This window comes from Macrotis lagotis, chromosome 1 (genome assembly GCF_037893015.1).
Source record: "Macrotis lagotis isolate mMagLag1 chromosome 1, bilby.v1.9.chrom.fasta, whole genome shotgun sequence".
Taxonomy (NCBI): Eukaryota; Metazoa; Chordata; class Mammalia; order Peramelemorphia; family Peramelidae; genus Macrotis; species Macrotis lagotis.
The window spans coordinates 274401363-274429253 of NC_133658.1; the positions used below are offsets into that span (position 1 = coordinate 274401363).

General features: G+C 37.6%; 1 protein-coding gene across 4 annotated transcripts; it reads right to left on the reverse strand.

Annotated features, from left to right (window-relative positions):
- Positions 1-1697: 1697 nt before the first annotated feature.
- Positions 1698-27823, reverse strand: STMN3 (stathmin 3). Of its 4 annotated transcripts, none has more exons than XM_074210486.1 (5): positions 27732-27823; positions 10572-10667; positions 9838-10013; positions 2636-2827; positions 1698-1817 (listed from the first exon to the last, which is right to left on the reverse strand). In XM_074210486.1, exons 1-5 carry the CDS (start codon positions 27748-27750, stop codon positions 1758-1760), a joined length of 543 nt encoding a protein of 180 aa, XP_074066587.1. In that variant the 5' UTR covers positions 27751-27823; the 3' UTR covers positions 1698-1757. The 4 variants fall into 4 exon arrangements, with proteins under 4 accessions (XP_074066587.1, XP_074066589.1, XP_074066588.1 ...); XM_074210488.1 differs by lacking the exon at positions 27732-27823 and adding an exon at positions 10970-11027; XM_074210487.1 differs by lacking the exon at positions 27732-27823 and adding an exon at positions 10914-10996.
- Positions 27824-27891: the final 68 nt, after the last annotated feature.

Sequence of the window (27891 nt, forward strand, 5' to 3'; positions counted from 1 at the left end):
AATAAAAATATTTAATAAGGTTATTAGAAGTTAGAAGCAAATAGTCTCCAGTTTTCACAAGTTTTTAAAATTAAGAAAGAAAAGAATTAAATCTTTAATGTCCACCAAGCATAGCATAGCATATGGTAAATTGTAGTGGCCCGAGAGATAGCCCTGGAGTCGGGAAGTTTTGAGTTCAAATCCAAACCTATCACAGTTAGGTGACCCAGGGAAATCATTGAACATCTCTGTATGCTAGACAACACTCAGTAAATTAGGTTGAGCTGCTAAGTTCAAAATCACAAATCTAGGCTAAAGGCTACCAAAGAAACTATGGTTTGGCTACTTAAAAAAGACAAAAGGTCTAGGTCATGTTGCGTAATTGCCTTTTATTTTGTCTTCTAATATCCAGCTTACTCCCAGGTGTTGTCTGGACCTGGAATTTGTGTCCACCTAAACTGTTGTTTTCAATGAACAAGTAGACTAGCCAAAACATTCACAACACATTCTTAAATCGGGGGATGTGTCCATACTATGACCTCCTGTATAGTTAGCAGGAAATCTGGCTTTCCACCCACTCTACAACAGAAGTGAGTCTACCTATTGTCCTTTCTCTTCCAATTTTTGAGTTCTTTGGAAAAAATAAACTATGGACTTTACATACTTTTATAGATGGATAAAGCAGAGCTTCTGATGAACTTTTCTCAGACCAGTACTGCTTGAGAAGTTATAACTCTGTTGGTACCAATTACTTCTTCATAGGAAATCTGAAAATGCTATATAGAATAAGTTGCTATCCCCTTGTTGCAAAGTTTTGGATTTTCAGTGCTTTAGATTGATTTATAAGACCTAATCCCTCCCTAATCTAATTTTTTTGTGAAAATTTCTGTCCTAGGTAACAGATATATAATCAAGCTCCTGATTGGAACTATCATAGACAGCAGGCTTCCCAGCTCCCAACTTCATTTCTACCCTAGAATATAGATCTTTAGTCACCACATCCCCTCAAACTCTGATACTATGATTAATAATGGAAAAACCAGCCATGAGTTAATATTTGGCATCTATATATTCAATCCCCATATTTGTTTTCTAGGAATAAAGTTAAGACACAGACTATCTAAGCAAGTCCACTAACAGTTGTCCCCAGGTTATGTTTTATCTTTTGAAACCACAAGCCTCATCAGGGTTAGAACCAGCATGGCAAAGGAAAACCATCCATAATTTTAACTCTCCCACCCAATTTCTTTCTCTAATCCAAAAAGACATCTTCCCCCTCTGATTTACCACCAAAGAAGAAATGATTACTTTTGATTCCCTGTCCCCTAGACTCTGAAAGCTAACTCAGAATAAATTCCCTTAAATGAAAAACAAAATAAAAAAAAATCATGGACAAACTTTGGATAAGAAATCCACATGTCTATGCCACTGTTGGTTGAATTTATTAATGTCTCCATCTTTTACATAAGTTTAAGAAAGATTCCAAGAAGGAATCAAGTGGATTGACTTGTCAAGTGATTAATGTGATTGACTGTATATTCATAGGAACTAGTGGCTACTCTGTTTAGAGTTCTCCAAGGCCAGCAAGGCCCTCCACAAGGACAGGACAGATAAGAATCCTAAGAGAGAAGCATAAACTAGGGAAGTTAGCATAGGGGTAGGTAGAAGATAAGGGGGAGGATAGTGAAGAAACAAAGTTGCATCTAAGACAAACAAAATAAAAAGTTTTTGTTTTGTTTTATATCAGGAATCATATGCTAAGCATATAGAAAAGCCCATTAACCAGAGATCTCCTCCCGCTGTTCCTTGTTCCTGCGGACTTCAGCAGCATGAAGTTCCTGCAAAGACATGGGAAGGGTTAATGAGGGAAGAGAATATCTAGAAACCTAATTCTTGACATTTCAGTTTTCCCTCCTTATTGTTGTTTTCCTCATCCCTTCACCTTAGAAAACTTTCTCATACCTAGGGTTCAGATCTATCAGCCCCAAATTTGGGCTCATTTCCTGACCCTTCAAGAGGGGTAACTAAGGCCAGATTAATGGGAGAAAGGTTAGTCTATTGGGCTCTTAGAATTTAAGTTTAACATGAATTCCTTTATTTAAAAAAAGGATAACTTGAATTAACCCCCCCCCACCCTTCCTTGAGGATTGTGATGATGTGGCAACCAAAAGAACTAATGTGCAATTAGGCCAAATCAATAGCAAGTAACAGAAGTGTCTCAGGTAAGAGAAAGAACAACTGTATTCAGCCGTCCAGGAAGTACTGGGTCAAATTCTGGGGGTAAGTACCAAATATTTAACTGAGATGGATGGGTCATGGGGGTAGACTTGTGAGTTTTTGTATTTTTTTGTATTTTTCCCATCCTTCCCCAGGCACATAATCAGATTATTTATACTGAAAGTAACTAGCCAGGAAAAAGTATAAGAGAAGCTTATTATAATTCCAACTCACAAAGCCCTGGTATTAGGGGTCATTAATGAATATGGACAATGCATTCTATCTATGGGTAATCATTATGGGGATTTTTAGGGTGGCACAGGTAAAATTTAGTCTTTCCCACAGACCTTACATAGGAAGAAATCCTTTCCTAAGAATTCTTTGACCTAATGAAGGAGAAAGGAAGTCAGATGAGGGGGATGCAGACTGCAGGACTCACCTTCTCCCGAAGCCGCTCCCTCAAGGCAGCCAGATGAGCCTCACGAATCTCCTTACTGAGCTCCATCTTATAGTTAAGTTTCTCTTCAGCCAGACGACTGAAGTTGTTGTTCTCTTCCAGGGCCTTATGTAGAACCTCTCGCTCATGCTCCCGCTTCTCGGCTAGCTGCTTCAGCACCTGTGCCTCCTGAGTCTGACAAACCAAAGGGTCCCAGGTGAAAACCAGGGATCCATTCCAAAAGGGTCCCTCTTCTTTCCTCCCCCAAAATAGCCTTTGCTTATCTAACTATATATAAACAATCATAGAGTGAAATTCTCTTGACAAATACTCAAAAGGAAAGATTCAAAGATGTACTCATTATAAAATAATAAGTATGTTGCACAGAGTAATTTCCTTTATCATGGAATACAATCAGTAGAAATTGGACAGATGATTTTACTGCTTTTTTCAATAATAGATTTGTAATTCTGAGGCTACTCTCACAAACTTTTCAGAAACCCAACTGTGGGATTAGAAACTTGTTTGACCCCATTTCACAAAAAATAATCTTTCAGAAATCACTACTTGATCACATCAGTTCCCTGCAGAATAACCTTCAGTAGTTATAAAACATCATACCTTCCAATTCAATTCAACAAACATTTTTATGCCCCACCCTGGCACTAGGAATGCAGAGATGAAAAGGCAAATGCCTCCTAACTAATGTCCCTGCCTCAAATCTCTACTATTCCAATTCATCCTCAGTGGGGCTGCCAAAGTGATTTTCCTAAAGCAACAGTATGTCCTTGCTGGCAGCCTGTCCAATATCTCTGTTACCTTGTAGGATCAAATATTAAAGCTTTTCATAATCTGGTTCCTTATTACCTTTCCAACTTCTTACATAACAATCCCATGGAAAAATTTTATAATCAAGTCATAATTGCTGTTCCTCACACCTAACACACCATTTTCTGAACATTTGCATGGGCTGAATTCTCTGCCTGGAATGTCTGTCTTTCTGCAACCCTCTTGGGTTTTTTTGTATCTATGTTGTACTCATCCTGAATATACTTAAATCTTTTAGATTGGAAAGTTTTACTGACAAGACACTTTTTTTTCTTTGAATCTCCAATGTTCAGTTCAGTACCTGGCCTACTGTAAATATTTTTTGATGTAGTGGAAGATGTCAACTGCATTTTCACCTTCCACAAATTTTCTTTCTTTCCTTTGCCTTCATCACAACCTACTTTGTATTTTATTTATCTATGAATATGTTATATTATCCTACATTATCCCTTCCCACCCCAATATAAAATCATGGAAGACTGAAATTATATCATTTGGTAATTTTTATACTCCTCAACCCCATATTCCCAGTGCCTAATGTAGTAGAGCAGTTGATTAGAATATTGAACTTAGAATTAGGAAATCCTGAGTACAAATCTTGCTTCAGACAATTCTGACTCTAACAAAGTCACTTAATCTCTCTTGGGTAATCCATTTTATAGAGTTGTGAGTGAGGATCAAATGAGATAGTGTATTTAAAGAGTCATACAAACATGGGGGTGAAGATCAACCCTGATGGACTTGCTCATCCCTTCATCATTGCAACAACCAGGGACAATTTTGAGCTATCTGCAATGGAGAATACCATCTGTATCCAGAGAAAGAATTAATGGACTTTCAAAGACCAAAGACTATTACCATCAAATTAGAAAAAAAAAAAGCATTATATCATTATATAATTTTACTATCTCATACTTTATTTTTCTTCCTTAAAGATATGATTTCTCTGTCATCACATTCAACCGAGATCAACATATAACATAAAACCAATGTAAACACTAACAGAATGCCTACTGTAGGGGGAGGGAAGCAAGAATGGGGGAAAAATTGTAAAACTCAAAATAAATCTTACCTTAAAAAAAATAGCCCTGCAAACATTAAACACTACAGAACTTCTAGCTATTATTAGTATGAAAATAAGTTGGGGTGGCTAGGTGGCACAGTGGATAGAGCACTGGCCCTGGAGTCAAAAGTACCTGAGTTCAAATCCTCTCTCAGTCACTTAATAATTACCTAGCGGTGTGACCTTGGGTAAGTCACTTAACCCCATTTGGCTCGCAAAAAAAAAACTAAAAAAGAAAATAAGTAATGTTTGTTAAAAAACTCAAATGGGGGGATGAGACTATAAACTTAACAAAGTATAATTTTAGTGATGTTTAATATCTTTTTTATTAATTTTTTAAATTTTATTTAAGGCAAGGTGGTTAAGTGACTTGCTCAAGGTCACACAGCTAGGCCATTGTTAAGCTTCTGAGGCCAGATTTGAACTCAGGTCCTCCAGGGCTGGTGCTCTATCCACTGCACCACCTAGCCACTCCCTGTTTAATATCTTTAAGAAATTAATACTGCACTAAGACTTTTGGGCTATCCTGTATAATAATAGAATTACAACACAATGAATTAAATAGATGGGAAAGATCAGATCTTATCTTCCATTATATTCCAAACATATTCAGCCAGCTGGTAAAGTGCTTTACCTGCATCTCTTCCTGCCTAGGAGTTTCCCTAAGGAAAATGGATGGGAAAGATATCTAAATCAAGTTCTACCTCCAGGAAGCACCTTTCAATTTCTAGCCCACCCTTCACTGAGCTTTATAGATTTAGCTACAAATGTCATTTGGGGAATTACTTGAACTAAATATGGCTGTGAGGGAAAGCATTTTGTAATCTAGTAATAGCAGCAACTGTTTATATTTTTATTTTTATTTTATTTTTATTTTACATATTATATGTTTATATATAATCATAATTATGGGCAACTAGGTAGTACAAAGTGTTGACCTCTAATAACTAAGCCCATTGTATCAAATATCACTGGATGTTCTGACATCCGGAAAGGGATGATTCACATTTGTGGAAGACCTGACATAATGGATAAGACACAAAGATTTTCGGTTTGGAAGGAACATTTCCTTTGGAAAGAGCCATCCCGCTTCTCCCCCACCACCCCAAATCAGGTCCTTATGAACAAACCTCCCAGTAGGTGTGTTTGATAGCCTGATAGCCAGGCCCAATCCTAGGTTGAAAATCCTTCCCTTCCATTGATGGACAAGCCAGACCTTGCTTTTCAGATCCTTCTGACAGTAGAAAAATATAAGGACCAAAATTCCCTGTTGTATCTGGTGGTTTGGCTTTCAAGGCAAGACCCCACATATAAATGCACGCAATAGTAATCTGTGAACTTAAAGAAATATTAATCTGGAAATTAGCCGAATTCTGTTTTACTTTTTTTGGAGGGGAGGGCGGTTCAGGCCATGGGATTCAGTGACTTGCCCAAGGTCACATAGCTAATTATCAAGTGTCTGAGGCTGAATTTGAACTCAGGTTCTCCTGACTCCAGGAACCACTGCAATACCTAGTTGCCAACCCTGTTCACTCTTAAGGCCAAACTTTGGAGGTTAATGTTTGTCTCCTATTAATACAAACTCTTAAGGGTTAAAACATTTATTGAAGGCTAAAACTCAGTGGGGATCCCTTCTCAAAAGGATAAAAGTCCTAGTCTGGAATTAAGAAAACTCTTATCTTCTTGAGTTCAAATCTGGTCTTGGACATTTACTAGCTTGTAACCCTCGGTGAGCCACTTAAACCTATTTGCTTCAGTTTTCATCTGTCAAATGCATTAGAGAAGGAAATGGCAAAACCACTCTAGTATCTGCCAAGAAAACCCCAAATGGGTCACAACTGAAAAAATAACAACAAAGAAGTATTTATAGTCTATGTAAATATCTTGCATGTTTATGAATTAAATAACACACATTTTATCTAAATGTGATATATATGTTACATTTAGGCTTTTCCTGTTTAATGAGAAAGTACAGTATTCATTGAAACAATATTACAAGGGCCAGTTAGAGCTATTGTATAGATATGTGACCAGCTCTTGAATGTCAAAGTAGGACTTGGTAATAACGTATTCCTTGTGTCATTGCAAACCATTGGAAATGCATCTGTATGCAATGTATTGTTTGTTAACCAAAAGATGTATATGATAATGTAAGTTTTGAGGGAGGGCCTGTGTTTCATAATTCTTTTGGACTCTTCACAGCACCTGCTTTTTCCCACCCTGTGTCCATGTTGTCCTTCATGACTACAATGACTTCTTCCCAAATCTCCAAATATTATAACTCACATTTTCTATAGCACTTGAAGATTTACATACCTCATACTTTAATCACAATAACCCTGGAAGTAGAAAGTAATACAAGTCCTCTTTCATCTAATTTTGAAGACAAAAAAAATGGAGCTGCAGAGAAGTTGTGACTTGCCCGTACTTATCAATTAGGATTTATTTCCTAGAATCAACAATCTAGAATCCAAAACTAGTAATTGCCAGTGGGACACAATACCTCTTACTAGATTATGCCCACCATAATCTTTCTCCTTTTAAGGTCAAAACTGAGTGTCATTTTTCCTTGAATCCTTTCACTGATTCCCTCAATTAGAGGAGAAGCCAAGTAGTACTAGGCTTGGGAGTCAGGAATAAAATCTGACTTTAGGCACTGGCCCTGGAGTCAGGAGTACCTGGGTTCAAATCAGTCTCAGACACTTAATAATTACCTAGCTGTGTGGCCTTGGGCAAGCCACTTAACCCCATTTGCCTTGCAAAAACCTTAAGAAAAAATCCTAAAATTTGACTTCAGACACTTATTGGCAGTCTTACCCTGGACAAGTCATTTAATCTCTGTCCATTTCATTTTCCTCATCTGTAAAATGAAGATAATAATAGTACCTACCCTCCCAGGGTTCTTGTAAAAATTAAGAGAAAATATTTGTGAAAAGTGCTTAACATAATTACTGCCACATAGTAGGCAGTACTACTCCCTACCAATAAGTCTAATCTCATGAGATTTGCTGGTGCCTACAATGTGTAACCTTGTTTGCCTCAATTTCCTCATTTGTCAAATGAACTGGAGAAGGAATTGGCAAATCACTCCAGTATCTTTGCCAAGAAAACTCCAAATGGGGTTACAAAGCATCAGATATGACTGAAATGACACAACAACCAAGTATATGTCAGTTGGCTAAGCTGTGCATATCCCACAACATTCTCTTTAGATATTTGTGTGCTTGTCCTATTGGGGTAGAAATATACCGTGTATATTTCCCTTATCCCCATTACAAAACAAGATAAACTTTCATTTTTATATTCTCAGTTCACAGCATAATATCTTTTTGCACACACAGTAATAATGTTTGTCCTTCATTTCTGAAGAAGACCACAACATCAGGGAGGGGATGCCATGACATGTACATGAATTGGATTTGAGTGAGGGGGTGGTGTGCTAAGTCATCAGCCTCACTTTGTCCTCCAGAGCCATCTGGGTCCAATGGCCAAATATGAATCAGGATAACTGGAGATGGCCCTGCATGTGGGGTAATCAGGGTTAAGTGACTTGCCCAAGGTCACACAGCTAATAAGTGACAATTGTCTGAGGCCAGATTCAAACTCACATCCTCCTGACTCCAAGGTCAGAGCTCTATCCACTGTACCACTTAGTTTCCCTTGACAGAGTAGACAATTAACAAATCAATGGTGACTTGAATAAATATTGGATACTACCAGCACCTAGAACAGGCAAGACATAACACAAGCTACTCAATAAATACTTGTTGAATTTAACTGAAGTTCAGATATGTATCAATCAACCCTAGCTGAGATCAGATAAATAATCAAAGCTAAGTGATCCAGTGAACAGATTTTGAAAAGATGACCACTTTCTAGTAGTCTAAGACTAGAACCTACTTAGAAAACCAAAATAACAGGGAGGCTTTGTCCATAGATGCAGGGATAACAGAATAAGATATCATTTCAGAGGTCCAAAGGAGCCAATGAGGCAGGGAATTTGGCAACAGAATCTTCTGAATAATATTAATTCCCCTAAGACCTGTTGGTCCTGAGATGCCAATTAATTCTACAAAGAGGGAGAAAAAGTCCCCAAGGGGAAGCCATAGAAGGGGAAAAAGGCCCTCCTGTTGAGTTTTCAGGCGCCTCATTTTCCATACCCTGAAACTAAAAAAGCCTTAAAGAAAACAACTTTTTTTTAAGTTATCTTTTTAAAGTGTTTTCCAAAGGACTCAGAGTAAACTGTTATGTCCACTAGATACTCCTAGTTAGTATTCTCATTAGCCCAGTGCTAGTAATGTTTTAAGATACAGAAAAGACACCCCTTCTGACGGACAGTATTAGCTGCAGTCAGACAGTAGGAATTAAGTATTTAACAGGCACAGTGCTAGGCAAATCTCCATAGCAGTAGTCTTTAGACTTTTTTGGAGTCATAGACCCCTTTGGCAGTCTTAAATTAACCTATACACATCACTGCATTCATAATTAAAAGAAATGCTAAATTTCATTTAAAAGATGGCAAAAAATAAAAATTAAAAAAATCCCCATCCAAATTCAAAGATCTTTATGAAATCTAACCACAGAACTTTTGAAGTTCTGTGAATCCTAGGTTAAGAACCCCTACTCTAGCAGATGGCCTAACATCAAGGATGGTTATAGTAAATGTTGAATAACCAGCTTGGGAGGGAGGGGAGAAATGTGTGCAAGATGTAAATATTCTGCATTATAAACATAGTTTCCATCATTTTCTTAAATCTAGACAATCAGCAAAAACAATAAATCAAGCCCTGATCTGTGTTTGCTATTAAGGGATGTAGATTATTTGAGCTTGCTCCAAGCATAGTTCTGTAGTCCATTGATAAATGCCCTATCACTTTTGAAGATACAACATTCTGGAGTCCAATAAAGGTAGTATTTTGGGTGCAAGCTCTCAAAAATAGAGCTGTCTTTGGTTTCTGCATCAATACAAGACTGTCAGTTTCAACAATTCAGAAAAAAAGGTCCAGGCTGCTGAGAATCCCAGTGTCTTTTCTCTAATCCAAATACAGTCTTGATAGAAAAAGGCAAAATGGAAACAACTACAGAAAATCCCCTGCGTTTTACCAAAAGATTTGTGAGAAGGAAAAACCCCACATAACTCAAGTCACCAGCCCTACTTATCAGTATTTTCACAATCAAAACTCTAGAAAGATTAAGGTTACCAAAGTTCTTCATATTTAGATGTATATGATTGATAGAGGCAGAACAGGAAAAGCTAAAGTCATAGCCAACATCATTAGGACTTGTGAGCAGGTAGGAGAGAAGAATTATTTACCTTCCTTCTCTCCTCAGCAGCCTCCAGCCTCTTCTGCAGTTCCTCCAGAGAAATGTCCTTCTTCTTCGGTGGGGAAGAAAGGATAGGACTCTCTGGGGATAGATCTGAAGGTGACTTCAAGATCACCTCAAAACTCTGGCCAGATGCTCTCTTGTCCAGTTGCTTCACTTCCATGTCTATGGGAAGAAGACAAGTTAATGCATATATCATCCACACTACCTAGGGAAAAGTTGGACTAAGAGTAGGGATTAGTTCTTCCTTCAGAGCACATCTAGGTAGATATTATGGTGGAGGAGAGGGACATGCCTCAACTTCTGGCTGGATTTTCAGCATGTTCTCTGATATTCTTACCCTATTTTTTTTATTAGCTCCCTTGTCTTCCTGATTCAAGGCTTCTCATTCACCCTCTGTGCCAAGCATTTGACCAGGGGCTATGAATGAAAGTTGAGTCCAATCTAACAGCCAAGGGAAAGGAGAGTACTCTCTGCTGTTTAATCATATAGCAAATATTGAAAGAAATGCCAGAAATAAGCAGTCACTCCACTTTGTTCCTGACCAAATAAAGGAGTCCTGGTTCCCTAGTCAACTTTACAAACCAGGGCAGCCTTTGTGAGCTGGCAGTCATTCTCCTTGCTTTGAGGCTCTGTGGCATGGACTGAGATATTTTTAGTAAAACCAGATAGTTATGGGAGTAGGATCTCGTTAGGTGAAATGGTGGTGGATTGGATACTCACCTCCATATTGGTAAATGGTGTTTGGATGTGGCTGGGTATAGAAGCAGGAGCAAATCAGTGAAAGCACAGACAACTCCTTCATTTTTTCCTTGTATGCTGCAAAGACAAAAACCAAGATGGAATGAGACTAAAAACAATGTTTCCTCTGGTTCTCCCATAAAAACTAAGACTCTCAGACATATGTGTGTATGTATATATGCATGTATATGTGTATATAGATTGGATGGATAGATAGATAGATAGATAGATAATGCAGCAGCAGGAGATAAGAGCACTGGATCTGGAATCAAGAAGACCCAAGAAGACCCAAGACCCAGACAGATCCTGGTCAAGTTACTTAACCATTTTTGCCTCAATTTTCTCATTTGTAAAATATGCTAGAAAAGGAAATGGCAAACCATTCAAGTGTCTTTTTAAAGAAAAACCCCAAATAGGGTAACAAAGGGTCAGACATGACTCTTGTTCATACTTTGTCCTAAAATAGGACCAATGACATCACAGCTGAAAAAATTGAGTAACAGATGAATAATCTTGGACAAGTCACCTAACCTCTCACAGCCACTTCAACTATAGTAAGGTGATCATAATAGCACCTACTTCACAGGGTTGTTGCAAGATCAAAATGAAATGATATTTGTAAAATGATTAGCATGATGTCTGACACACAGTTCTTAATAAATGTGAATTCCATTCCAAATGTGAGAGTTCATAATTAAAAGGACAGTTATAAAAACCCTTAGCTCTCATGTCTAATGTACAGCTCGGTAGTTTAGAGGGAGCTGGAGGTATTAGTTTCTGAGAGGGTTTTGTTTTGGGTGACTGCTACTAAACAGAAATTTAATGTCAGTGGTAATGACTTTCAGGGAAGGCATTCACAATGCCTAACTACTTAACTGAAGAGATAGTAGAATGCAGGTTTTGTGATGTTAAACTCAGGAGAATGTTTGTACAATCCTGGTCTGGAAATGGATATTGGAAAATTGGATAGCAGAAACCAGTAGGCATAAAAATGGTAAGAGAAATGAAGTAGATTAATGTATATGAGTGTGGCCAATGATATTTTTAGGGATTTGATAAATATTGATTGGAGATTTCTTTTAAAGGGTCTTATGAACACTGGCATCATCACTCATCCATTATAGTCTTAAAAAAGGTATTTATATAGGTTTATATATATATATATGTATACATATATGTTATATAATTCAGCATGTTAACATAGGCACTTTTATCCTGACCTCTTAGATTTTTTTTCCCTATTGATGTTACACAGGAATAAAGATCTGTGAATAGCCATCCTAGGATAGGAACTATCCATTCAGCACTACCTACCTATCTTACATCAAAATTTTCCTCCTTCAAAAAAAGTTTAATTTATTGTTAAAAATGGTCGCTCAAAGGGGCGGCTAGGTGGCACAGTGGATAAAGCACTGGCCCTGGAGTCAGGAGTACCTGAGTTCAAATCCAGTCTCAGACACTTAATAATTACCTAGTTGTGTGGCCTTGGGCAAGCCATTTAACCCCATTTGCCTTGCAAAAAAAAAAGGTCACTCAGTCAAATGACTGGGACTTTGACTTCTCTTCATGAAAAGAGATCTAGAGGAGACTTTGGAAACCTGATTATTATAGGCAAGCTCTTCTCCCAGTCATTGCTTGGACTAAAGAGATGAGATGTGATCCTTGCTCTCAAAAAGATTATCATCTAGTTAAAAAAGATAAGATGTACACAAATAACTTTAATACAAGACAAAACATGATAAGGGCCATGGTTATTTTATATATAAAAATTCTGCATATGAGTTTTATTGCCACATTATCAAGGAAGAGAAGGGGGAGTTAGAGAAGAGAACAAAAAAGGAGAAAAATAAGGAGGGGCAGCTAGGTTGCACAGTGGATAGAACACTGGCCCTGGAGTCAGGAGTACCTGAGTTCAAATCCGGTCTCAGACACTTAATAATTACCTAGCTTTGTGGTCTTGGGCAAGCCACTTAACCCCATTGCCTTACAAAAAAAAAACCCTAAAAAAAGAAAAGAAGGGAGGGGCAGCTAGGATAAGTGTGTGACCTTGGGCAAATCACTTAACCCCACTGCCTTGCTAAAAAAGAAAGAAAGAAAGAGAGAGAGAGAGAGCAAGCATTAAGTGAGTCCTCAGGCACTATGCTAAGAATTTTTCCAATATAATTTCATTTGATCCTTACAAAAATCCTGAGAGGTAGGTGTTTATGAACCCCATTTTACAGTTAAGAAAACTGAGCAGATTGAGGGTGTTTTGCCCAGAGTCACAGAGATAGTTAAGTAACTATGTCAAAATTGAACTCAAGTCTTCCTGACTCCAAGCCCAGTGCTCTAGGAAAAGTGACAATAAAATCAAAATGTTCAGTTGGGATAAAGGTAGACAGCTTATTTCATTAGTTCATAAAACAAGTCAATTTGATCTCTGAACTATTAACCCCATCCTTATTTCCCTATAGCCAAGACTTGATTTAAGTACTACATAAGTTTCTTGAGGGGAGGAACCATTCAATTTGTTTCTCTTTTATTCATGGCACCTAAGAAAATACCTTAACACAAAAGGCATTCAGTTGAATTGAATATGTTATTATTTTTAAATGACTCTTTAAAAATATTTTTATTGAAATCTTTGTTTTTGTATTGCCCAAGAACCATGTATCTTCTTCCTTCCAAATCAAGAAAAAATATTTTTAAAGAAAATGAGAAAAAAATTCAGCAAAACTGATAAATATATTCAAAAAATTATGATGTTATATGCAGTGTTCCACACCCATCAATCTTTGCTTCAGTATACACATGTATAAGCTATATCAAATTGATGGTGGGTGGTTCTTGTCCTTTATTATCAAAGAAGACCTAAATGACATCACTATATTAGAGACAAGTTACAAATCAGACTAATATGAGCTCAGAATGTTCAAACACACAGGTTAGTCACAAATAGTCCCTGTGAACACCTAGGGTACGTACTCTAAACTTACACATCTCCCATACATCACAGTACCCTCTCTGATGAGGGCACACCATGCCGGGCAGGCCTGTGCTAGTGTCTCCCAAATAATTCCAAAGTTCTTAAGAGAGACTTCAGAGTGTCCCTATGTCATTTCTTCTAACACCTCCTCTAACCCTCTCCCCACCCTCCACCAGACATGAGCTCTTGTCCTATGAGAGTTCTCTTTTTGGCAAACATAAGTTTGGCATTCAAATAACATGACCCACCAATCAGAGTTGTGCTATCTTTAGTAATATTTGAATATTTGGCAGTTTAACTTGAGAAAGGACTTCAACATCTGGTATCTTCTGCCAGTTTATCTTTAGAATCTTCCTAAGACAATTTAAATGGAAGGGATTCAGTTTCCTGACTAGTAGACTGTCCAGGTTTCACAGGCCTACAACAATGAGGTCAACAAAATGTTCTGCTGAGGTTCTGATGGTAGACCGTGCTCTTACAATTTCCCAATCACCAATGGAGTGAAACAAGATTGCTTGCATTTACATGTAAACTTTGGGGGATCAAGATATTGCAGAAACTGCATTAATCTGAGCCCATTTCATGGAGATTAAGCTGGTAGAGGAGAAAGTACATTATTGCAGTACTGCCCAGAAATGCTTGCGCTTCTGTTATTGCTAAATTGTAAAAGATAATGATGTTATGTTAATGGGTTAAATTCTTTGGAGGTTAAAATGAGAGATGGGGCGGCTAGGTGGTGCAGTGGATAGAGCACCGACGACCCTGGAGTCAGGAGTACCTGGGTTCAAATCAGATCTCAGACACTTAATAATTACCTAGCCCTGTGGCCTTGGGCAAGCCACTTAACCACATTTGCCTTGCAAAAACCTAAAAAAAAAAAAAAAAAAAAGGGGGACAAACATGTAGGAATGAGGGCTCAAGCTAATATCATTAGAAAAAAGATAACCCAACTCCTCAGAGGTATCTCCTGAACCCCAGGCATGATGCAATGTAGCAGGTCTTGTTCTGAGAGAGTAAAACCAGAACTTATAAAGGTTCTTTCCTTACAGCATTGTCTCTCACTAGAATGCCCCAAATACTTAAGTCAATTCAACACAGGAAAGATATGATCAACTATTACCTTGAAAAAATACTCCCACAACACCTCATATTCTATACCCTCTAAGATCCAAATGGTTACAGGATTTAGACATAAAAAACAATGTTATAAGCAAACTAGAAGATCAAGGAGTAGTTTACCTGTCAGGTCTATGGAAAGGGAAGCAGTTATGACCAAGGAAGAGATAGAGAACATCATTCAAAACAAACTAGATAATTTTGACTACATTAAATTAAAAAGCTTTTGCACAGACAAAACCACTATAACCAAGATCAAAAGAAATGTAGTAAATGTAGTAAATTTTTGCAATTAGTATTTCTGATAAAGGACTCATTTCTAAAATATACAGAGAACTGAGTCAAATTTTCAAAAAAACAAGCCATTCCCCAATTGCTAAATGGTCAAAGGATATGCAAAGGTAATTTACAGCTGAGGAAATCAAAACAATCCACAGGCATATGAAAAATTGTTCCAAATCATTACTTATTACAGAAATGCAAATTAAAGCATCTCTGAGATACCACCTCACACCTCTCAGACTGGCCAAAATAACCAGAAAGGAAATGATCGATGTTGGAAGGGATGTGGGAAATCTGGGACACTAATACATTGTTGGTGGAGCTGTAAACTCATCCAACCTTTCTGGAGAGAAATTTGGGATTATGCCCAAAGGGCAACAGAATTGTGCATACTCTTTGACCCAGCAATACCACTACTGGGCCTATACTCTGAAGAGATGATGAAAAAGGGTAAAAACATCACTTGTACAAAAGTATTCATTGCAGCCCTGTTTGTGGTGGTAAAGAATTGGAAATCAAGTAAATATCCTTCAATTGGGGAATGGCTTAGCAAACTGTAGTATATGTATGTCATGGAACACTATTGTTCTATTAGAAACTAGGAGGGATGGGAATTCAGGGAAGCCTGGAGGGATTTGCATGAACTGATGCTGAGTGAGATGAGCAGAACCAGAAAAACAGTGTACACCTTAACGGCAACATGGGGGTGATGATCAACCCTGATAGACTTCCTCATCCCTTCAGTGCAACAACCAGGGACAATTTTGGGCTATCTGCGATGGAGAATACAATCTGTATCCAGAGAAAGAACTATGGACTTTGAACAAAGACTATTACCATCAAAGTAGAAAAGAAAAGCATTATATTATTATGTAATTTTTACTATCTCATACTTTATTTTTTTTCCTTAAGAATATGATTTCTCTGTCATCACATTCAACTGAGATCAACATATAACATAGAACCAATGTAAACACTAACAGAATGCCTACTGTGGGGGGTAGGGGGAGGGAAGCAAGAATGGGGGAAAAATTGTAAAACTCAAAATAAATAAAATCTTTCTTTAAAAAGAAAAAGAAAAAAGAAAATATGCTCCCAGTCACATAGCTAAAGCAAATCAAAGAAGCTCCTATACACCATGTAGTTAGCAGATCAGTACCAATTGCAAAATGTTTACATATGCTACAAAGTTCATGTGGGAATTGCAGAGGCAAATGCTCTGCAGATATTTGTAAGGACTAGAATCACAGGCCAATACCACTGTACTTGTCATGCATTCTTATCTTAGAGTGAGAGAAGGTCAGATCTCCATTATACATTTACAAAAGATTTTTAAAAATACAAAATAATTTTTGGAAGGAAAGGACTAGAAGCTGGAGGGCTCAGGAAAGGGTTCACTTCTGCTTAATATAGAAGTTAAATTTCAGCCTTCTCTTCACCTTTGTCTCTTAAAAGTTCTTGTTTCCTTTTAAAAGTCAGCTGTATGACTGGTACTTGATGTGTGACTGTGACTCAGGAGAAAGATGAGATCTGGATATATATATGATCTGGGAATTATCTGCCTAGCAATAACATCTGCCTAGGAAAATCATTTCCTCCTTCTTCATTGTCAGTGTCTAAATATGCTCCTGCTCCATCCCTCTTATCTATAAACACATTCAAATATCCTTAATGCTTAAAAAAAACAAACCCTCATTAGATTCTACTATTTCCTCAGAACATCATCTTAGTCCTCTTCTGTTTCACAGCTAAACTCCTAGGAAAAGCTGTTTATACTAGTCTATACTTCTGATCTCACTCAGTTCACCTCTTCAATATGTGTTTCATCCTCACTATTCAACAGAAACTACTTTCTTCAAAGTTATCAATAGTCTCAACATATCTGATGACCTTTTCTCTGGAGCCAGCTTAAACTAGCTCACAAAAGTTAATTATTAAATTTCAATGTGGAGGCGGCTAGGTGGCACAGTGGATAGAGCACCGGCCCTGGAGTCAGGAGTACCTGGATTCAAATCCGACCTCAGACACTTAATAAATACCTAGTCGTGTGGCCTTGGGCAAGCCACTTAACCCCATTGCCTTGAAAAATCTAAAAAAAAAAATTTCAATGTAAGCACTTAGACTTCAGAAATCAGAAAATGTGACAAATAAGGACTTGATTTATTGTTTTGTTTATCTAGATTTTTTAAAATGATGGAGGAAATAATAATGCAGATTAAAGTTATAAGTGTGTACCACCCACATTTTGGAAAGTCAGTTGTTAAAACATTTACCAGCATTTGAAATATAAAATAGCAAGAAGTAGGGATGGTAAAATAAGTTTTTGGAAGACTTCTGAATAGATCCAATTAAACCAGAACATCCCAAAGTCATTAAGAATGTAGGCAAAAGAAAAAAAAATATGACTTGTGAAGATTTCAATAGAAAACTCTTTTCTCTGTCAATGACAGTGAAATCACCACATTTGTAGTTTTGCATCACCGTCCCCTGATATATATAGATAAGAAAGTAGAAATAATATTAACAAAAGTAAAGATAGGAACAGTTGTATCATACTGGGTTCATATAGATAAGGTCAGTAAGTCAGTGAACAAACTATTATTTTTTTTTTGCAAGGCAATGGGGTTAAGTGGCTTGCCCAAGGCCACACGGCTAAGTAATTATTAAGTGTCTGAGGTGGGATTTGAACCCAGGTACTCCTGACTCCAGGGCCGGTGCTCTATCCACTACACCACCTAGCTGCCCCTATGAACAAACCATTATTAAGTGCTTACTATATGCCACACGTTGTGCTAAAGAACTAGGGATACAAAGAAAAGTAAAATGCTGTCCCTGTTCTCTAGGAACTCTCATTCTTTTTTAATTTTATTTAAGGCAATGGAGTTAATTGACTTGTTCAAGGTCACACAACTAGGCAATTATTAAGTGTCTGAGGTCGGATTTGAACTCAGGTCCTCCTGACTCCAGGGCTGGTGGAACTCTCATTCTTCTTCTTTTTTTTAAATTTTTTGCAAGGCAAATGGGGTTAAGTGGCTTGCCCAAGGTCACACAGCTAGGTAATTATTAAATATCTGAGGCTGGATTTGAACCCAGGTACTCCTGACTCCAGGGCCGGTGCTTTATCCACTACACCACCTAGCCACCCCCAATTTGGTCAATTTTGGATTTTAAAAACAGTCATATAAAACCAAGATAAGTTCCAAATGAGTATATTACCCAGACAAAGTGTAATATCATAAACAAATTAGAGGAACAAGAAATAAATTATCCACCAGATCTATAAATAGGAGAAGACCTTCATGACCAGATAGAAAGGATCACAATAAGTAAAATGGGCAATTTAGATTGCATGGAATTTTAAAAGTTTTTGTACAAACAAAATCAATGCAACTTAACACTCAAAGAGAATAAGTAAAGATTTTTCAGTATTTCTCTGATAAATTTTATAACATGTTGGGAACTGATACAAATTTATAATGAGTCATTTTCCAATTGTTAAATGGTCAAAAGATATGCATAGGTAGTTTTCAAATGAATAGATATCAATACTAATATTAAAAATATTCCAAAATACTAATTATTATAGTATTGCAAATTAAAAGTCACTCTCAATTTTCACCTTACATCCCTCAGATTGTCACAGTTTACAAAGAATGGAAAATGACATGTTGGAAAAGTCATACAATAATATACTATTGGTGGAGCAGTGAACTGTTATGCCATTCTGGAAAGCAAAATGAAATTTTGAAAACACTATTGAACTTTGCTTAACCCTTGATCAAGTATAACTGCTACAAAGTTAGAATTCCCAAAAAGATAAATGGGAAAAGGTCCATGTGTATAAATATATTTATAATGGCTCTTTTTTTTTTGTAGTAGCAATGAATTGGAAATTTAGGGGATACCCAACAATTGAGGAGTGATATCAAATTATGGTATATGAATGTGATGGAATACTATTGTACTAAAAGAAATCATAAAGGAGGAGCAACTGGGCACAGTATGTAGAGGACCAGCCCTGGACCCAGGAGGACCTGAGTTCAAATCTAGCCTCAAACATTTAATTATTATTTAGCCGCATGACCTTCGGCAAGTCACTTAACACCACTTCCTTGCAAAAAAAAAAAAAAGAAAATTCATAAAGAAGCTGGTTTCAAAAAACCTGAAATAGAAAAACCTTTATACAACAGAGTTGTATAAACTCCTGCAAAGTGAATTGCCAGCAGAACCAGCAGAATAAGTTATATGATAACAATATTATAAATTAATATAATTAGCTTTGAAAAACTTAGAAACTCTGATCATTACAGTGCCAAAGGATTTGTGATAAAATATGCTACCCACTCCTAGATAGAGTGGTGATTGATTCAGAGTGCGAATTGACACCATTTTTTGACATGGCCAATGAAGGAATTGATTTTTGTTCGACTATATAGGATTTGCTTTTTTTGTCTTTTCAGTGGAGGGGAGAATGTTCGTTGAATGAAAAAAAATAGTTTTAAAGTCACTTCAGCAGATGAGTAGAAGGTAGATTAGAGTGAGGCAAAATTGTAGAAATGAGACCAATTAGAAGATCATTGAAATACCATATTTCCTCATGTATCAGATGCATCTTAATTTGGGGCCCTGAAATGTGAACAAAAAATATATTACATAAACATAAAGTTATTGAACTCCAGTTTGCTCATAGCTTTCAGGCATCTTTTGGCCAAGTCTGGTGCCTGGACTTATGCTTAGTCCATTGTTGCATGAACCTGAGTCACCAATTCTATCCTTCCTTGAAATCAGTAACTTCATCAGCAATTCTTTTTTTTTTAGGTTTGTTTTTTTTTGCAAGGCAAATGGGGTTAAGTGACTTGCACAAAGCCACACAGCCAGGTAATTATTATGTGTCTGAGACCAGATTTGAACCCAGGTACTCCTGACTCCAGGGCCCCTGCTTTATCCACTGAACCACCTAGCCGCCCCTTCATCAGTAGTTCTTATTGCCTCATGCTGAAACATCTTTGTGGACACAGGAATTCCAACTGACCCTTGCTCTTCTTCAATCCACATCTTCAGTTCCCTTTCTAAATCAGGCCAATTTGCTGACTTGCCTTTTTCTGCTGTGGCTTTTTCAGTAGGGTTTTTTCCTTCCAGTAACCAATCTCAGATTGTAACTGAGAAAGTTGGAAGAGGATCAAACTTATGTTCAGCAGTATGATTTCCATTCACTTTTACAAATTGAATCATTTTTTTAAGATTTTATTTATTTTGAGTTTTACAATTTTTCCCCTAATCTTACTTCCCTCCCCCCACCCCCACAGAAGGCAATTTGCCAGTCTTTACATTGTTTCTATGGTATACATGGATCCAAATTGAATGTGATGAGAGAGGAAATCATATCTTCAAGGAAGAAACATAAAGTATAAGAGATAGCAAGATCAGACAATAAGATATCAGGTTTTTTTTTTTTCTAAATTAAAGGTAATAGTCCTTGGTCTTTGTTCAAACCCCACAGTTCTTTCTCTGGACACAGATGGTATTCTCCATTGCAGACAGCCCAAAATTGTCCCTGATTGTTGCACTGATGGAATGAGCGAGTCCATCAAGACTGATCATCGCCCCCAAGTTGCTGTTAGGGTGTACACTGTTTTTCTGGTTCTGCTCATCTCACTTACCATCAGTTCATGCAAATCCTTCCATACTTCCCTGAATTCCCATCCCTCCTGGTTTCTAATAGAACAGTAGTCTTCTATGACATACATATACCACAGTTTGCTAAGCCATTCCCCAATTGAAGGACATTTACTTGATTTCCAATTCTTTGCCGCCACAAACAGGGCAACTATGAATATTTTTGTACAAGTGATATTTTTACCCTTTTTCATCATCTCTTCAGGGTATAGACCCAGTAAATTGAATCACTTTTAAGTCGAATTCAGCCCTATACAAAAGTCTTTTCTGAGTATTTCTGGGCATAATGGGGCAAAAACCTAGCCTAATATGCTGGTAACAATGTAAAACAATGAGTGCAAAGACAAAAAGGGTAGAGAAAGCAAGAAATGCAAGTAAAAAAATCTACAACAAATGGTCAAAGGATATGCAGAGGCAATTTGCAGATGAGAAAATCAAAGCTATCCATAGTCATATGAAAAATTGCTCTAAATCCTTACTAATAAGAAAAATGCAAATTAAAGCATCTCTGAGGTACTACCTCACACCTCTCAGACTGACCAATGAACAATGATCAATGTTGGAAGAGATATAGGAAATCTGGGACACTAATACATTGTTGATGGAGCTGTGAACTCATCTAACCTTTCTGGAGAGCAATTTGGAATTATGCCCAAAGGGCAATAAAAACGTACATACCCTTTGAACCAGCAATACCACTACTGGGTCTATACCCTGAAGAGATCTTTAAAAAGGGTAAAATCATCACTTGTCTAGGTGACCGTAGTGGATAAAGCACCAGCCCTGGAGTCAGGAGTACCTGGGTTCAAATCTGGTCTCAGACACTTAATGATTACCTAGCTGTGTGGCCTTGGGCAAGCCACTTAACCCAGTTGGCCTTGCAAAAAAAAAAAACAAACAAACCTAAAAAAAAAAAACATCACTTGTACAAAAATATTCATAGCAGCTCTATTTGTGGTGGCAAAGAATGAGAAATCGAGTAAATGTCCATCAATTGGGGAATGGCTGAACAAACTGTAATATATGTATGTTATGGAACACTATTGTTCTATTAGAAACCAGGAGGGAGGTTATTCAGAGAAGCCTGGAAGGATTTGAATGAACTGATCTTGAGTGAGATGAGCAAAACCAGAAGAACACTGTGAACCATAACAGCAACACGGGGTTGAAGATCAATCTTAATGAATTTGCTCATTTCAATGTATAGCACAGAAACAATGTAAAGACTATCAGACTGCCTTCTGTGGGGGGTGGGGAGAAAGAATGGAGATTGAGGGAAAATTGTAAAATTAAAAAAAAATTAAAATTAAAAAATCAAAAACTATAGGAGGAGTTTGCATCTTATTTTAGAGGATGTAGAGAGACAACTCTAAAATCCAGTATCAGTTCAATAGATAGGAACCATGTAGAGAGGTAGTTTCACCTAACAGAAAGCTGACCTTTAAGAGGCCATAGGTTCAAGTCCTCCATTCAGTTATATACTGGCTTTGTAATTCCTGGAAAATCACTTAACCTCTCAGTTACTCCAGCATTTCTATAGTCTATAAATTGCATTGGTGGAGAGGGTTCCTCACCAATAGATAAGAGTGTTATCTATGGAGAGCCCCAAGCAAGGCAATTTAATTAAAAGATAGTGTCTTTGAAGTTGAGTAATACATAGTAAACCTTGAAAGGTAAATTGGAGTCAGATTGGGAACAACTGTCAAATATGGGGGAAGGTGGGGGGGTAGATGGTATAGGGAGGGAAAAAAATAAATTTATATATAGCTTTATTATATACTTAAAAGGAATAGCCAGCTGTACATAGTAAATTTGCAGTTTTGAGTAAAATCATTTGTTTTTATACTGTTATGGAAATACTTGCTTTTTTCCATAAGTTAAAAATTAAAAATAAAATTTTAAACAGTTAAATAGAGGAGGCTGCATTTTATTTTGTAGGATACATGGAAGAGGAATGAGGCTGGAGATAGGAAGACCAATTAGAAGGCTATTTTAGTAGTCTAGTCAAGTAATAAAAGCCTAAACTAGGGTAGTAATTCTGTAAGGGAAAAGAAGAAGAAAGATCCAAGACTGAAGATGACAGGGAAGGTGAAAAGATGAATGATTCTAAAACTGTGAACCTAAGTGATTATAAGAACTATAGTGCCTGGGGTATCTGCAATAGAGAATACCATCTGTATCCAGAGAAAGAGTTGTGGAGTTCAAACAAATTTAATTAAAAAAAAAAGTTATCCTATCAGGATATGATTTCTCTCTCAACACATTCAATTTAGATCAATGTATAGCATGGAAACAATGTAAAGACTAACAGACTACCTTCTGTAGAGGGGGGAGGGAAGCAAGTTTGGGGAAAAATTGTAAAATTCAAAATAAATAAAATATTTTTTAAAATAACACTACAGTGCCCTCAACAAGAAGTAGAGCTGTTAGAGAGGGGAAAGATGAATGAAAAAGCACATTGTTAAATATAATATGAAAAAAGGATGAAATAGACTTGGAAGAAATCCTGGTAATAATTTTATTAATATTTTTTAAAATCTTGCTCTTTAAAAATGCTATTCATCCCCAGAAAAAGAACTGATGGAGTCTGAATACAAATTGAAACATATTTTTTCTAACTTCTTTTTTCTTGGGGGGTTTTTGGTAAATGTTTTCTTTTACAATGGGACTAATATGAACAAATGTTTTGCATGACTACACATGTATAACCTACAACAGAATTCTTTTTGACTTGGGAGTAAAGGGAGGGAAGGGAAGAGGAGGGAGTAAAATATGGAACTCTAGTTCTTACAAAAATGAGTGTCGAAAATTATCTTTCTGTATAATTGGAACAAAACAAAATACTATTAACTAGAAAAAAAGAAAAAAGAAGAGAATGTTAAAAATAAATATTTTTTAAAAAATAAATAAAAACCTTGATCTTTACCAAAGAAAATAGCATACTAGAGACTGAAACAGGCAATATAGAAAACAGAATGGAAGGAAATTGACCCAAAACTAAGGAAGGCCTTTCAGAAATAAATCAACCAGGGTGGCTAGGTGGTGCAGTGGATAGAGCACCAGCCCTGGAGTCAGGAGTACCTGAGTTCAAATTCAGCCTCAGACACTTAATAATTACCTGGCTGTGTAGCCTTGGGCAAGCCACTTAACCCTATTTGCCTTGCAAAAACTAATCAGTCAATCAATCAATCAACCAATTAGATTAATTGCATTCTATGGGACACTGGGTACCATGTTGGTAATAATGGAATTGCAGCAGCTCCAAACTGAACTTGGAGTTAGAAGATGTGAGAATAGACTCTTTCATTCTATAGCTGTTATAACTTTGGGCAATAATAACAACAGCAATAATAATAACATATGCATATTTTCCCTTAAAAGTTTAAAGTCTCTGCCACTTACTAGCAAGTCACTTCCCTACATCCTATGATTCTCTTGAATTGCTGCCAGGGCCTCATTACAGCCCAGATTTCCTCTCCTCTTTCAAAAACTCTAGAAGAGGGGAACGGCTAGATGGCACAATGGATAGAGCACTGGCCCTGGAGTCAGGAGTACCTGAGTTCAAATCTGACCTCAGACACTTAATAATTACCTAGCCAGAACCCCATTTGCCTTGCAAAAACTAAAAAAAAAAAAAAAAAAAAAAAAAAGATTAAGCTAGAATACTGGTTCTTCAACCTAGAAAAGAGAGAATCTGAGAGTAGTAAAGCACTGTGTATAAATTTTCCTTTTTATCTTAAATTTTTTTTTTAAAGAAAAGGAATCATTCACATAAGAAAATAAAACTCTTTTTAGAGGCAATCAGGGTCACACAAGAAAGTATCAAGTATTTGAGGTCAGATTTGATTTTAGGTCCTCCTGACTTTAGGATTGGTACTCTATCCACTGAGCCACCTAGCCATCCTTCAATAAAACTTAATGAAGTGTAATCTAGCTGAAGGGTTGTACTCAAAAGCTTTTCTTCAATATCAACTCAAGATAATATTATGTTGTTTGGCAGAAACTGGGCCTTATTCCTTATTCCTTATTTTTTTAAGACCCTCAGTGATGAAATAAAACTCAGTCCCAAGTTTTAAAATACTTGCCACATCAAAACATAAGGAATTAAATTAGGAAAAAAATGATGATGCCCTGGAGAAAGAAGGACAAATATTATAACTTTAAAGTAGGAGAACATAGAAGAAAAATCTCCAGGGAACAAGAGTGAAATATCTTACAGAGATGAATCAGCAATGCTGGTTTGCTTACAAAATGAAAAATCTACTGGGATTATAGAAAATCACAATCACAATGTAATACTCTTGTTATAGTCAGCATCATTCAGCCTTTTTCAGAAAATGGCAGTGTTCTGCCCCCCACAGCTCAAGAGGTATATTTAAATTTAGAAAGTGTTCAGGAGAAAACAGTAATGAAAAATATAAAAACCAAAACCTGTTTCTATGCCCTTCATAATTCATTTTACCTAAAAATGAGAATGCTAAAAGGAGCTTAATTATTTTCAAATTTACAAAGAATTATTATAGGGAGTAGAGTTCATCACCTCTAGGAACAGAATCACAAGAAATGAACTGATAGTAAGATTTTTGGATTTCCTGACAGAGTTACTAAATATTGATGACCAAGATAATAGAAGACCCAAGAAGCTGTGTAATTTCCTACTGTGGAATCTTGAGGGCTATAGAAAATAGATTTAAAAGGTTTAGGTATGTTCTTATCAGGAGGTAGAGATGGATTAGATGTGATGCCCTCTCAAGGTCTTTTCTAGGATTCTGTTTAATCCAGATTTGGAGTCAGAAGATAGTTCAAATTTTGTCTCTCATACTTATTACCTGTGTGACCTTGGACCGTTTAACATCTTTGGACTTCAGTTTCCCCATCTGAAAAAATAATGTTGTGCTCTCCTTGGCCTCTGGGGTCCCTCCCAGCTCTAAAAATTATGATTCTAGGATCAGTTTCTCCAGAAATCTAAAATATTCTGAGAAATGGAAGGAAAAAAAAACAATGAGGGGATGGTAAATAATGTCAGATGCCCTAAAGAGCCTATTAGGTATACAGTGTCATTCACTCATGTTCTTCATAATATATTTTCAAATGAAGATTCTAGGGTTTTGTTGTTCTTTTCTCCCCTTAAGGGAGCTAATGGAAAGCAAAGCCAGGATTCCAACAAAGTAGAGAAGGACAAGCACCCTCCCCACAAACTAAGTAAGATTTCCCCTCATCCTTTTCTATGTATAAAGCCTTGGAAGGAAAAGGACTAATTTTTTTTAATCTTTTTTTGATCTGTTTCCTGTCTCTACTCCCAGTCTATTGCCATATACATAGTAGGTCCTCAATGAATTTGTTGAGTTGATTCACATAGGGTCACCTAGAGACTAGTCACTGCAATGAAAAACCTTTCTGTTCTCTGGCAGAGAACAGAAGATACATGGGGAAAAATGAGGCCAGACGCAGAGAATGCTGCTGTTGCTGCTACTGCAGGGAGTGTTCCCCACGCCCCCACCCCCTCCCGAGATGTTCTTCAGGGGGTGGGGCTGGGGCTGTGAGGATGTCTTCGAAAGCACCTCCTCTATGGTTTCTCAATAGTTCTCATATTATCTCTGCCACAATTCCTTTTCCTCCACCTAAGGGGGCCTCTTAAAAGGGAGGGATAAGAAAAAGGAGGGGCAAAGTAAAAAGATAGAGAAAAACCAAGAAAGATCACTAATTTGTAATATCAATAAGCAGTTAAGGAGTTGGATCCAGCAGCATTGAGGTCCTAGAGGCAGGCTCCTACCTTTGCTTTCAGTTTATTAATCGGTGCATCTTTATAATTTTTAAGTTAACCTAACAGATTAGTGTCATGTTATCTCTTAATATATCTATGCCACCTTCCTCCCCTTGCACATCACTTGTATCGGGAATATTGACTCATGCAGAGTCTTCCTCTTTCTTTCCCAGTATCTATGCAGAACATCCATCTTTCCCCAACTGCATTTTATAGCCTAGGTCCGTGTCCCAAGTCTCTGTGGAGTATGGGGCTGAGCGACATTAACCCCGCAAAAAAAAAAAAAGAAAATTCGAGGATACAGCTGAGTTTCCAGCTACCACCGCCAGACCAGTGGCTCTCCCATCTCTCACTCAGCTTCGGGAGCTCCCTCAAGTGGTCCAGGGCACCTGGGGGCAAGGGGGAAGAGGGATAACTGAAGGTGAGAAGATTACTGGTACATAAGGACACCCCACAACCAGTACGCCTAGTATCAAATCCAAGAAAAAGGGGTGGCCCTGTGGGGTGCTGGGGAAAGAAGATGGGCCGCGCCCTGCCCTGCCTTACCGCAAGAGAGGCGGAGGCGGGGGAGTGGTGTACGCGGCTAGACACTGCAAATGCGGAGCCGCTCCCCATCCTTTTTTTTTTCCTTTCCGCTTCTCATTCTCATTTTTAATTTCCCCAACCTACTCTGATTTCTCAGTCTGCTGGTTCTGAGTATCCAGAGCCTGAGGTTCTAGTCAACCTTTCACCAGAGAATAATCCGCAGTAAGCAGAGGTGCTCTTTTACCTCCAGACCCCAGGTAGTTGTACCCCCCCTCCCTGCTTTTCTAGTCCTTTCCCCCCTACCAGAGAGGTCTTCATACTGACACTCCCGAGGAGGGCTCGTCTGACTCGTTGACCTAAGCAGGAGACCCTGACTCTCAATTAGGGAGAGGAAGCAACTGAGAATGGTAAAGGCAAACAAAAATAGTATCTATTTTATACAGCTTTATGATTTACAATGTGTTTTCCATAAAACACTCCGGTTAGGAAGAAAAAAACGCAAGGATAATTATCCCATTTTACAGATGACGAAACTAAGGCATCGAGGGGTTAAGTATTTTGTCCAAGGTCACACAATAAGTATCGGATCCAGAATTGGAATTCCGTTCCAATTTGATTACAAGACCAACATTCTTTCTAGTATAAAAAAACAAAATCTCAGAAACATCCAGTCTGGATGAAGAAGACAATAGCAGCTTCGGTTTCCTCTCTCCCCACCCACCCAACCCCGCCCAGCCGCCCCTTGAAAAACCTATGGCTCCCTTTGCAAAGACTAGAAGTCGCACAATTCTGAGAGAGATGTACTGGAGCCTACCAGAAACGGTGCTAGCCATGGTGCTGGGCGTTCAGGCTCTGCGAGGCTACGGGGCAGATGGCAAAACTGCGGAGGCCCAAGACGCAGGTGGCTGCAGAGATGGGAAGCTGCTTGCTGTAGGCTCGACTGCTGCAATGCTGTGGAAAAGAGCTAAGAGCGA

Excerpts from the sequence above, each read along its gene's own strand:
- STMN3 (XM_074210486.1), bottom strand. Across the intron at positions 10,014-10,571 it reads CACCATTTACCAATATGGAG|ACATGGAAGTGAAGCAACTG; the intron begins GTGAGTATCCAA and ends TTCTTCCCATAG. Across the intron at positions 1,818-2,635 it reads GGGAGCGGCTTCGGGAGAAG|GAACTTCATGCTGCTGAAGT; the intron begins GTGAGTCCTGCA and ends ATGTCTTTGCAG.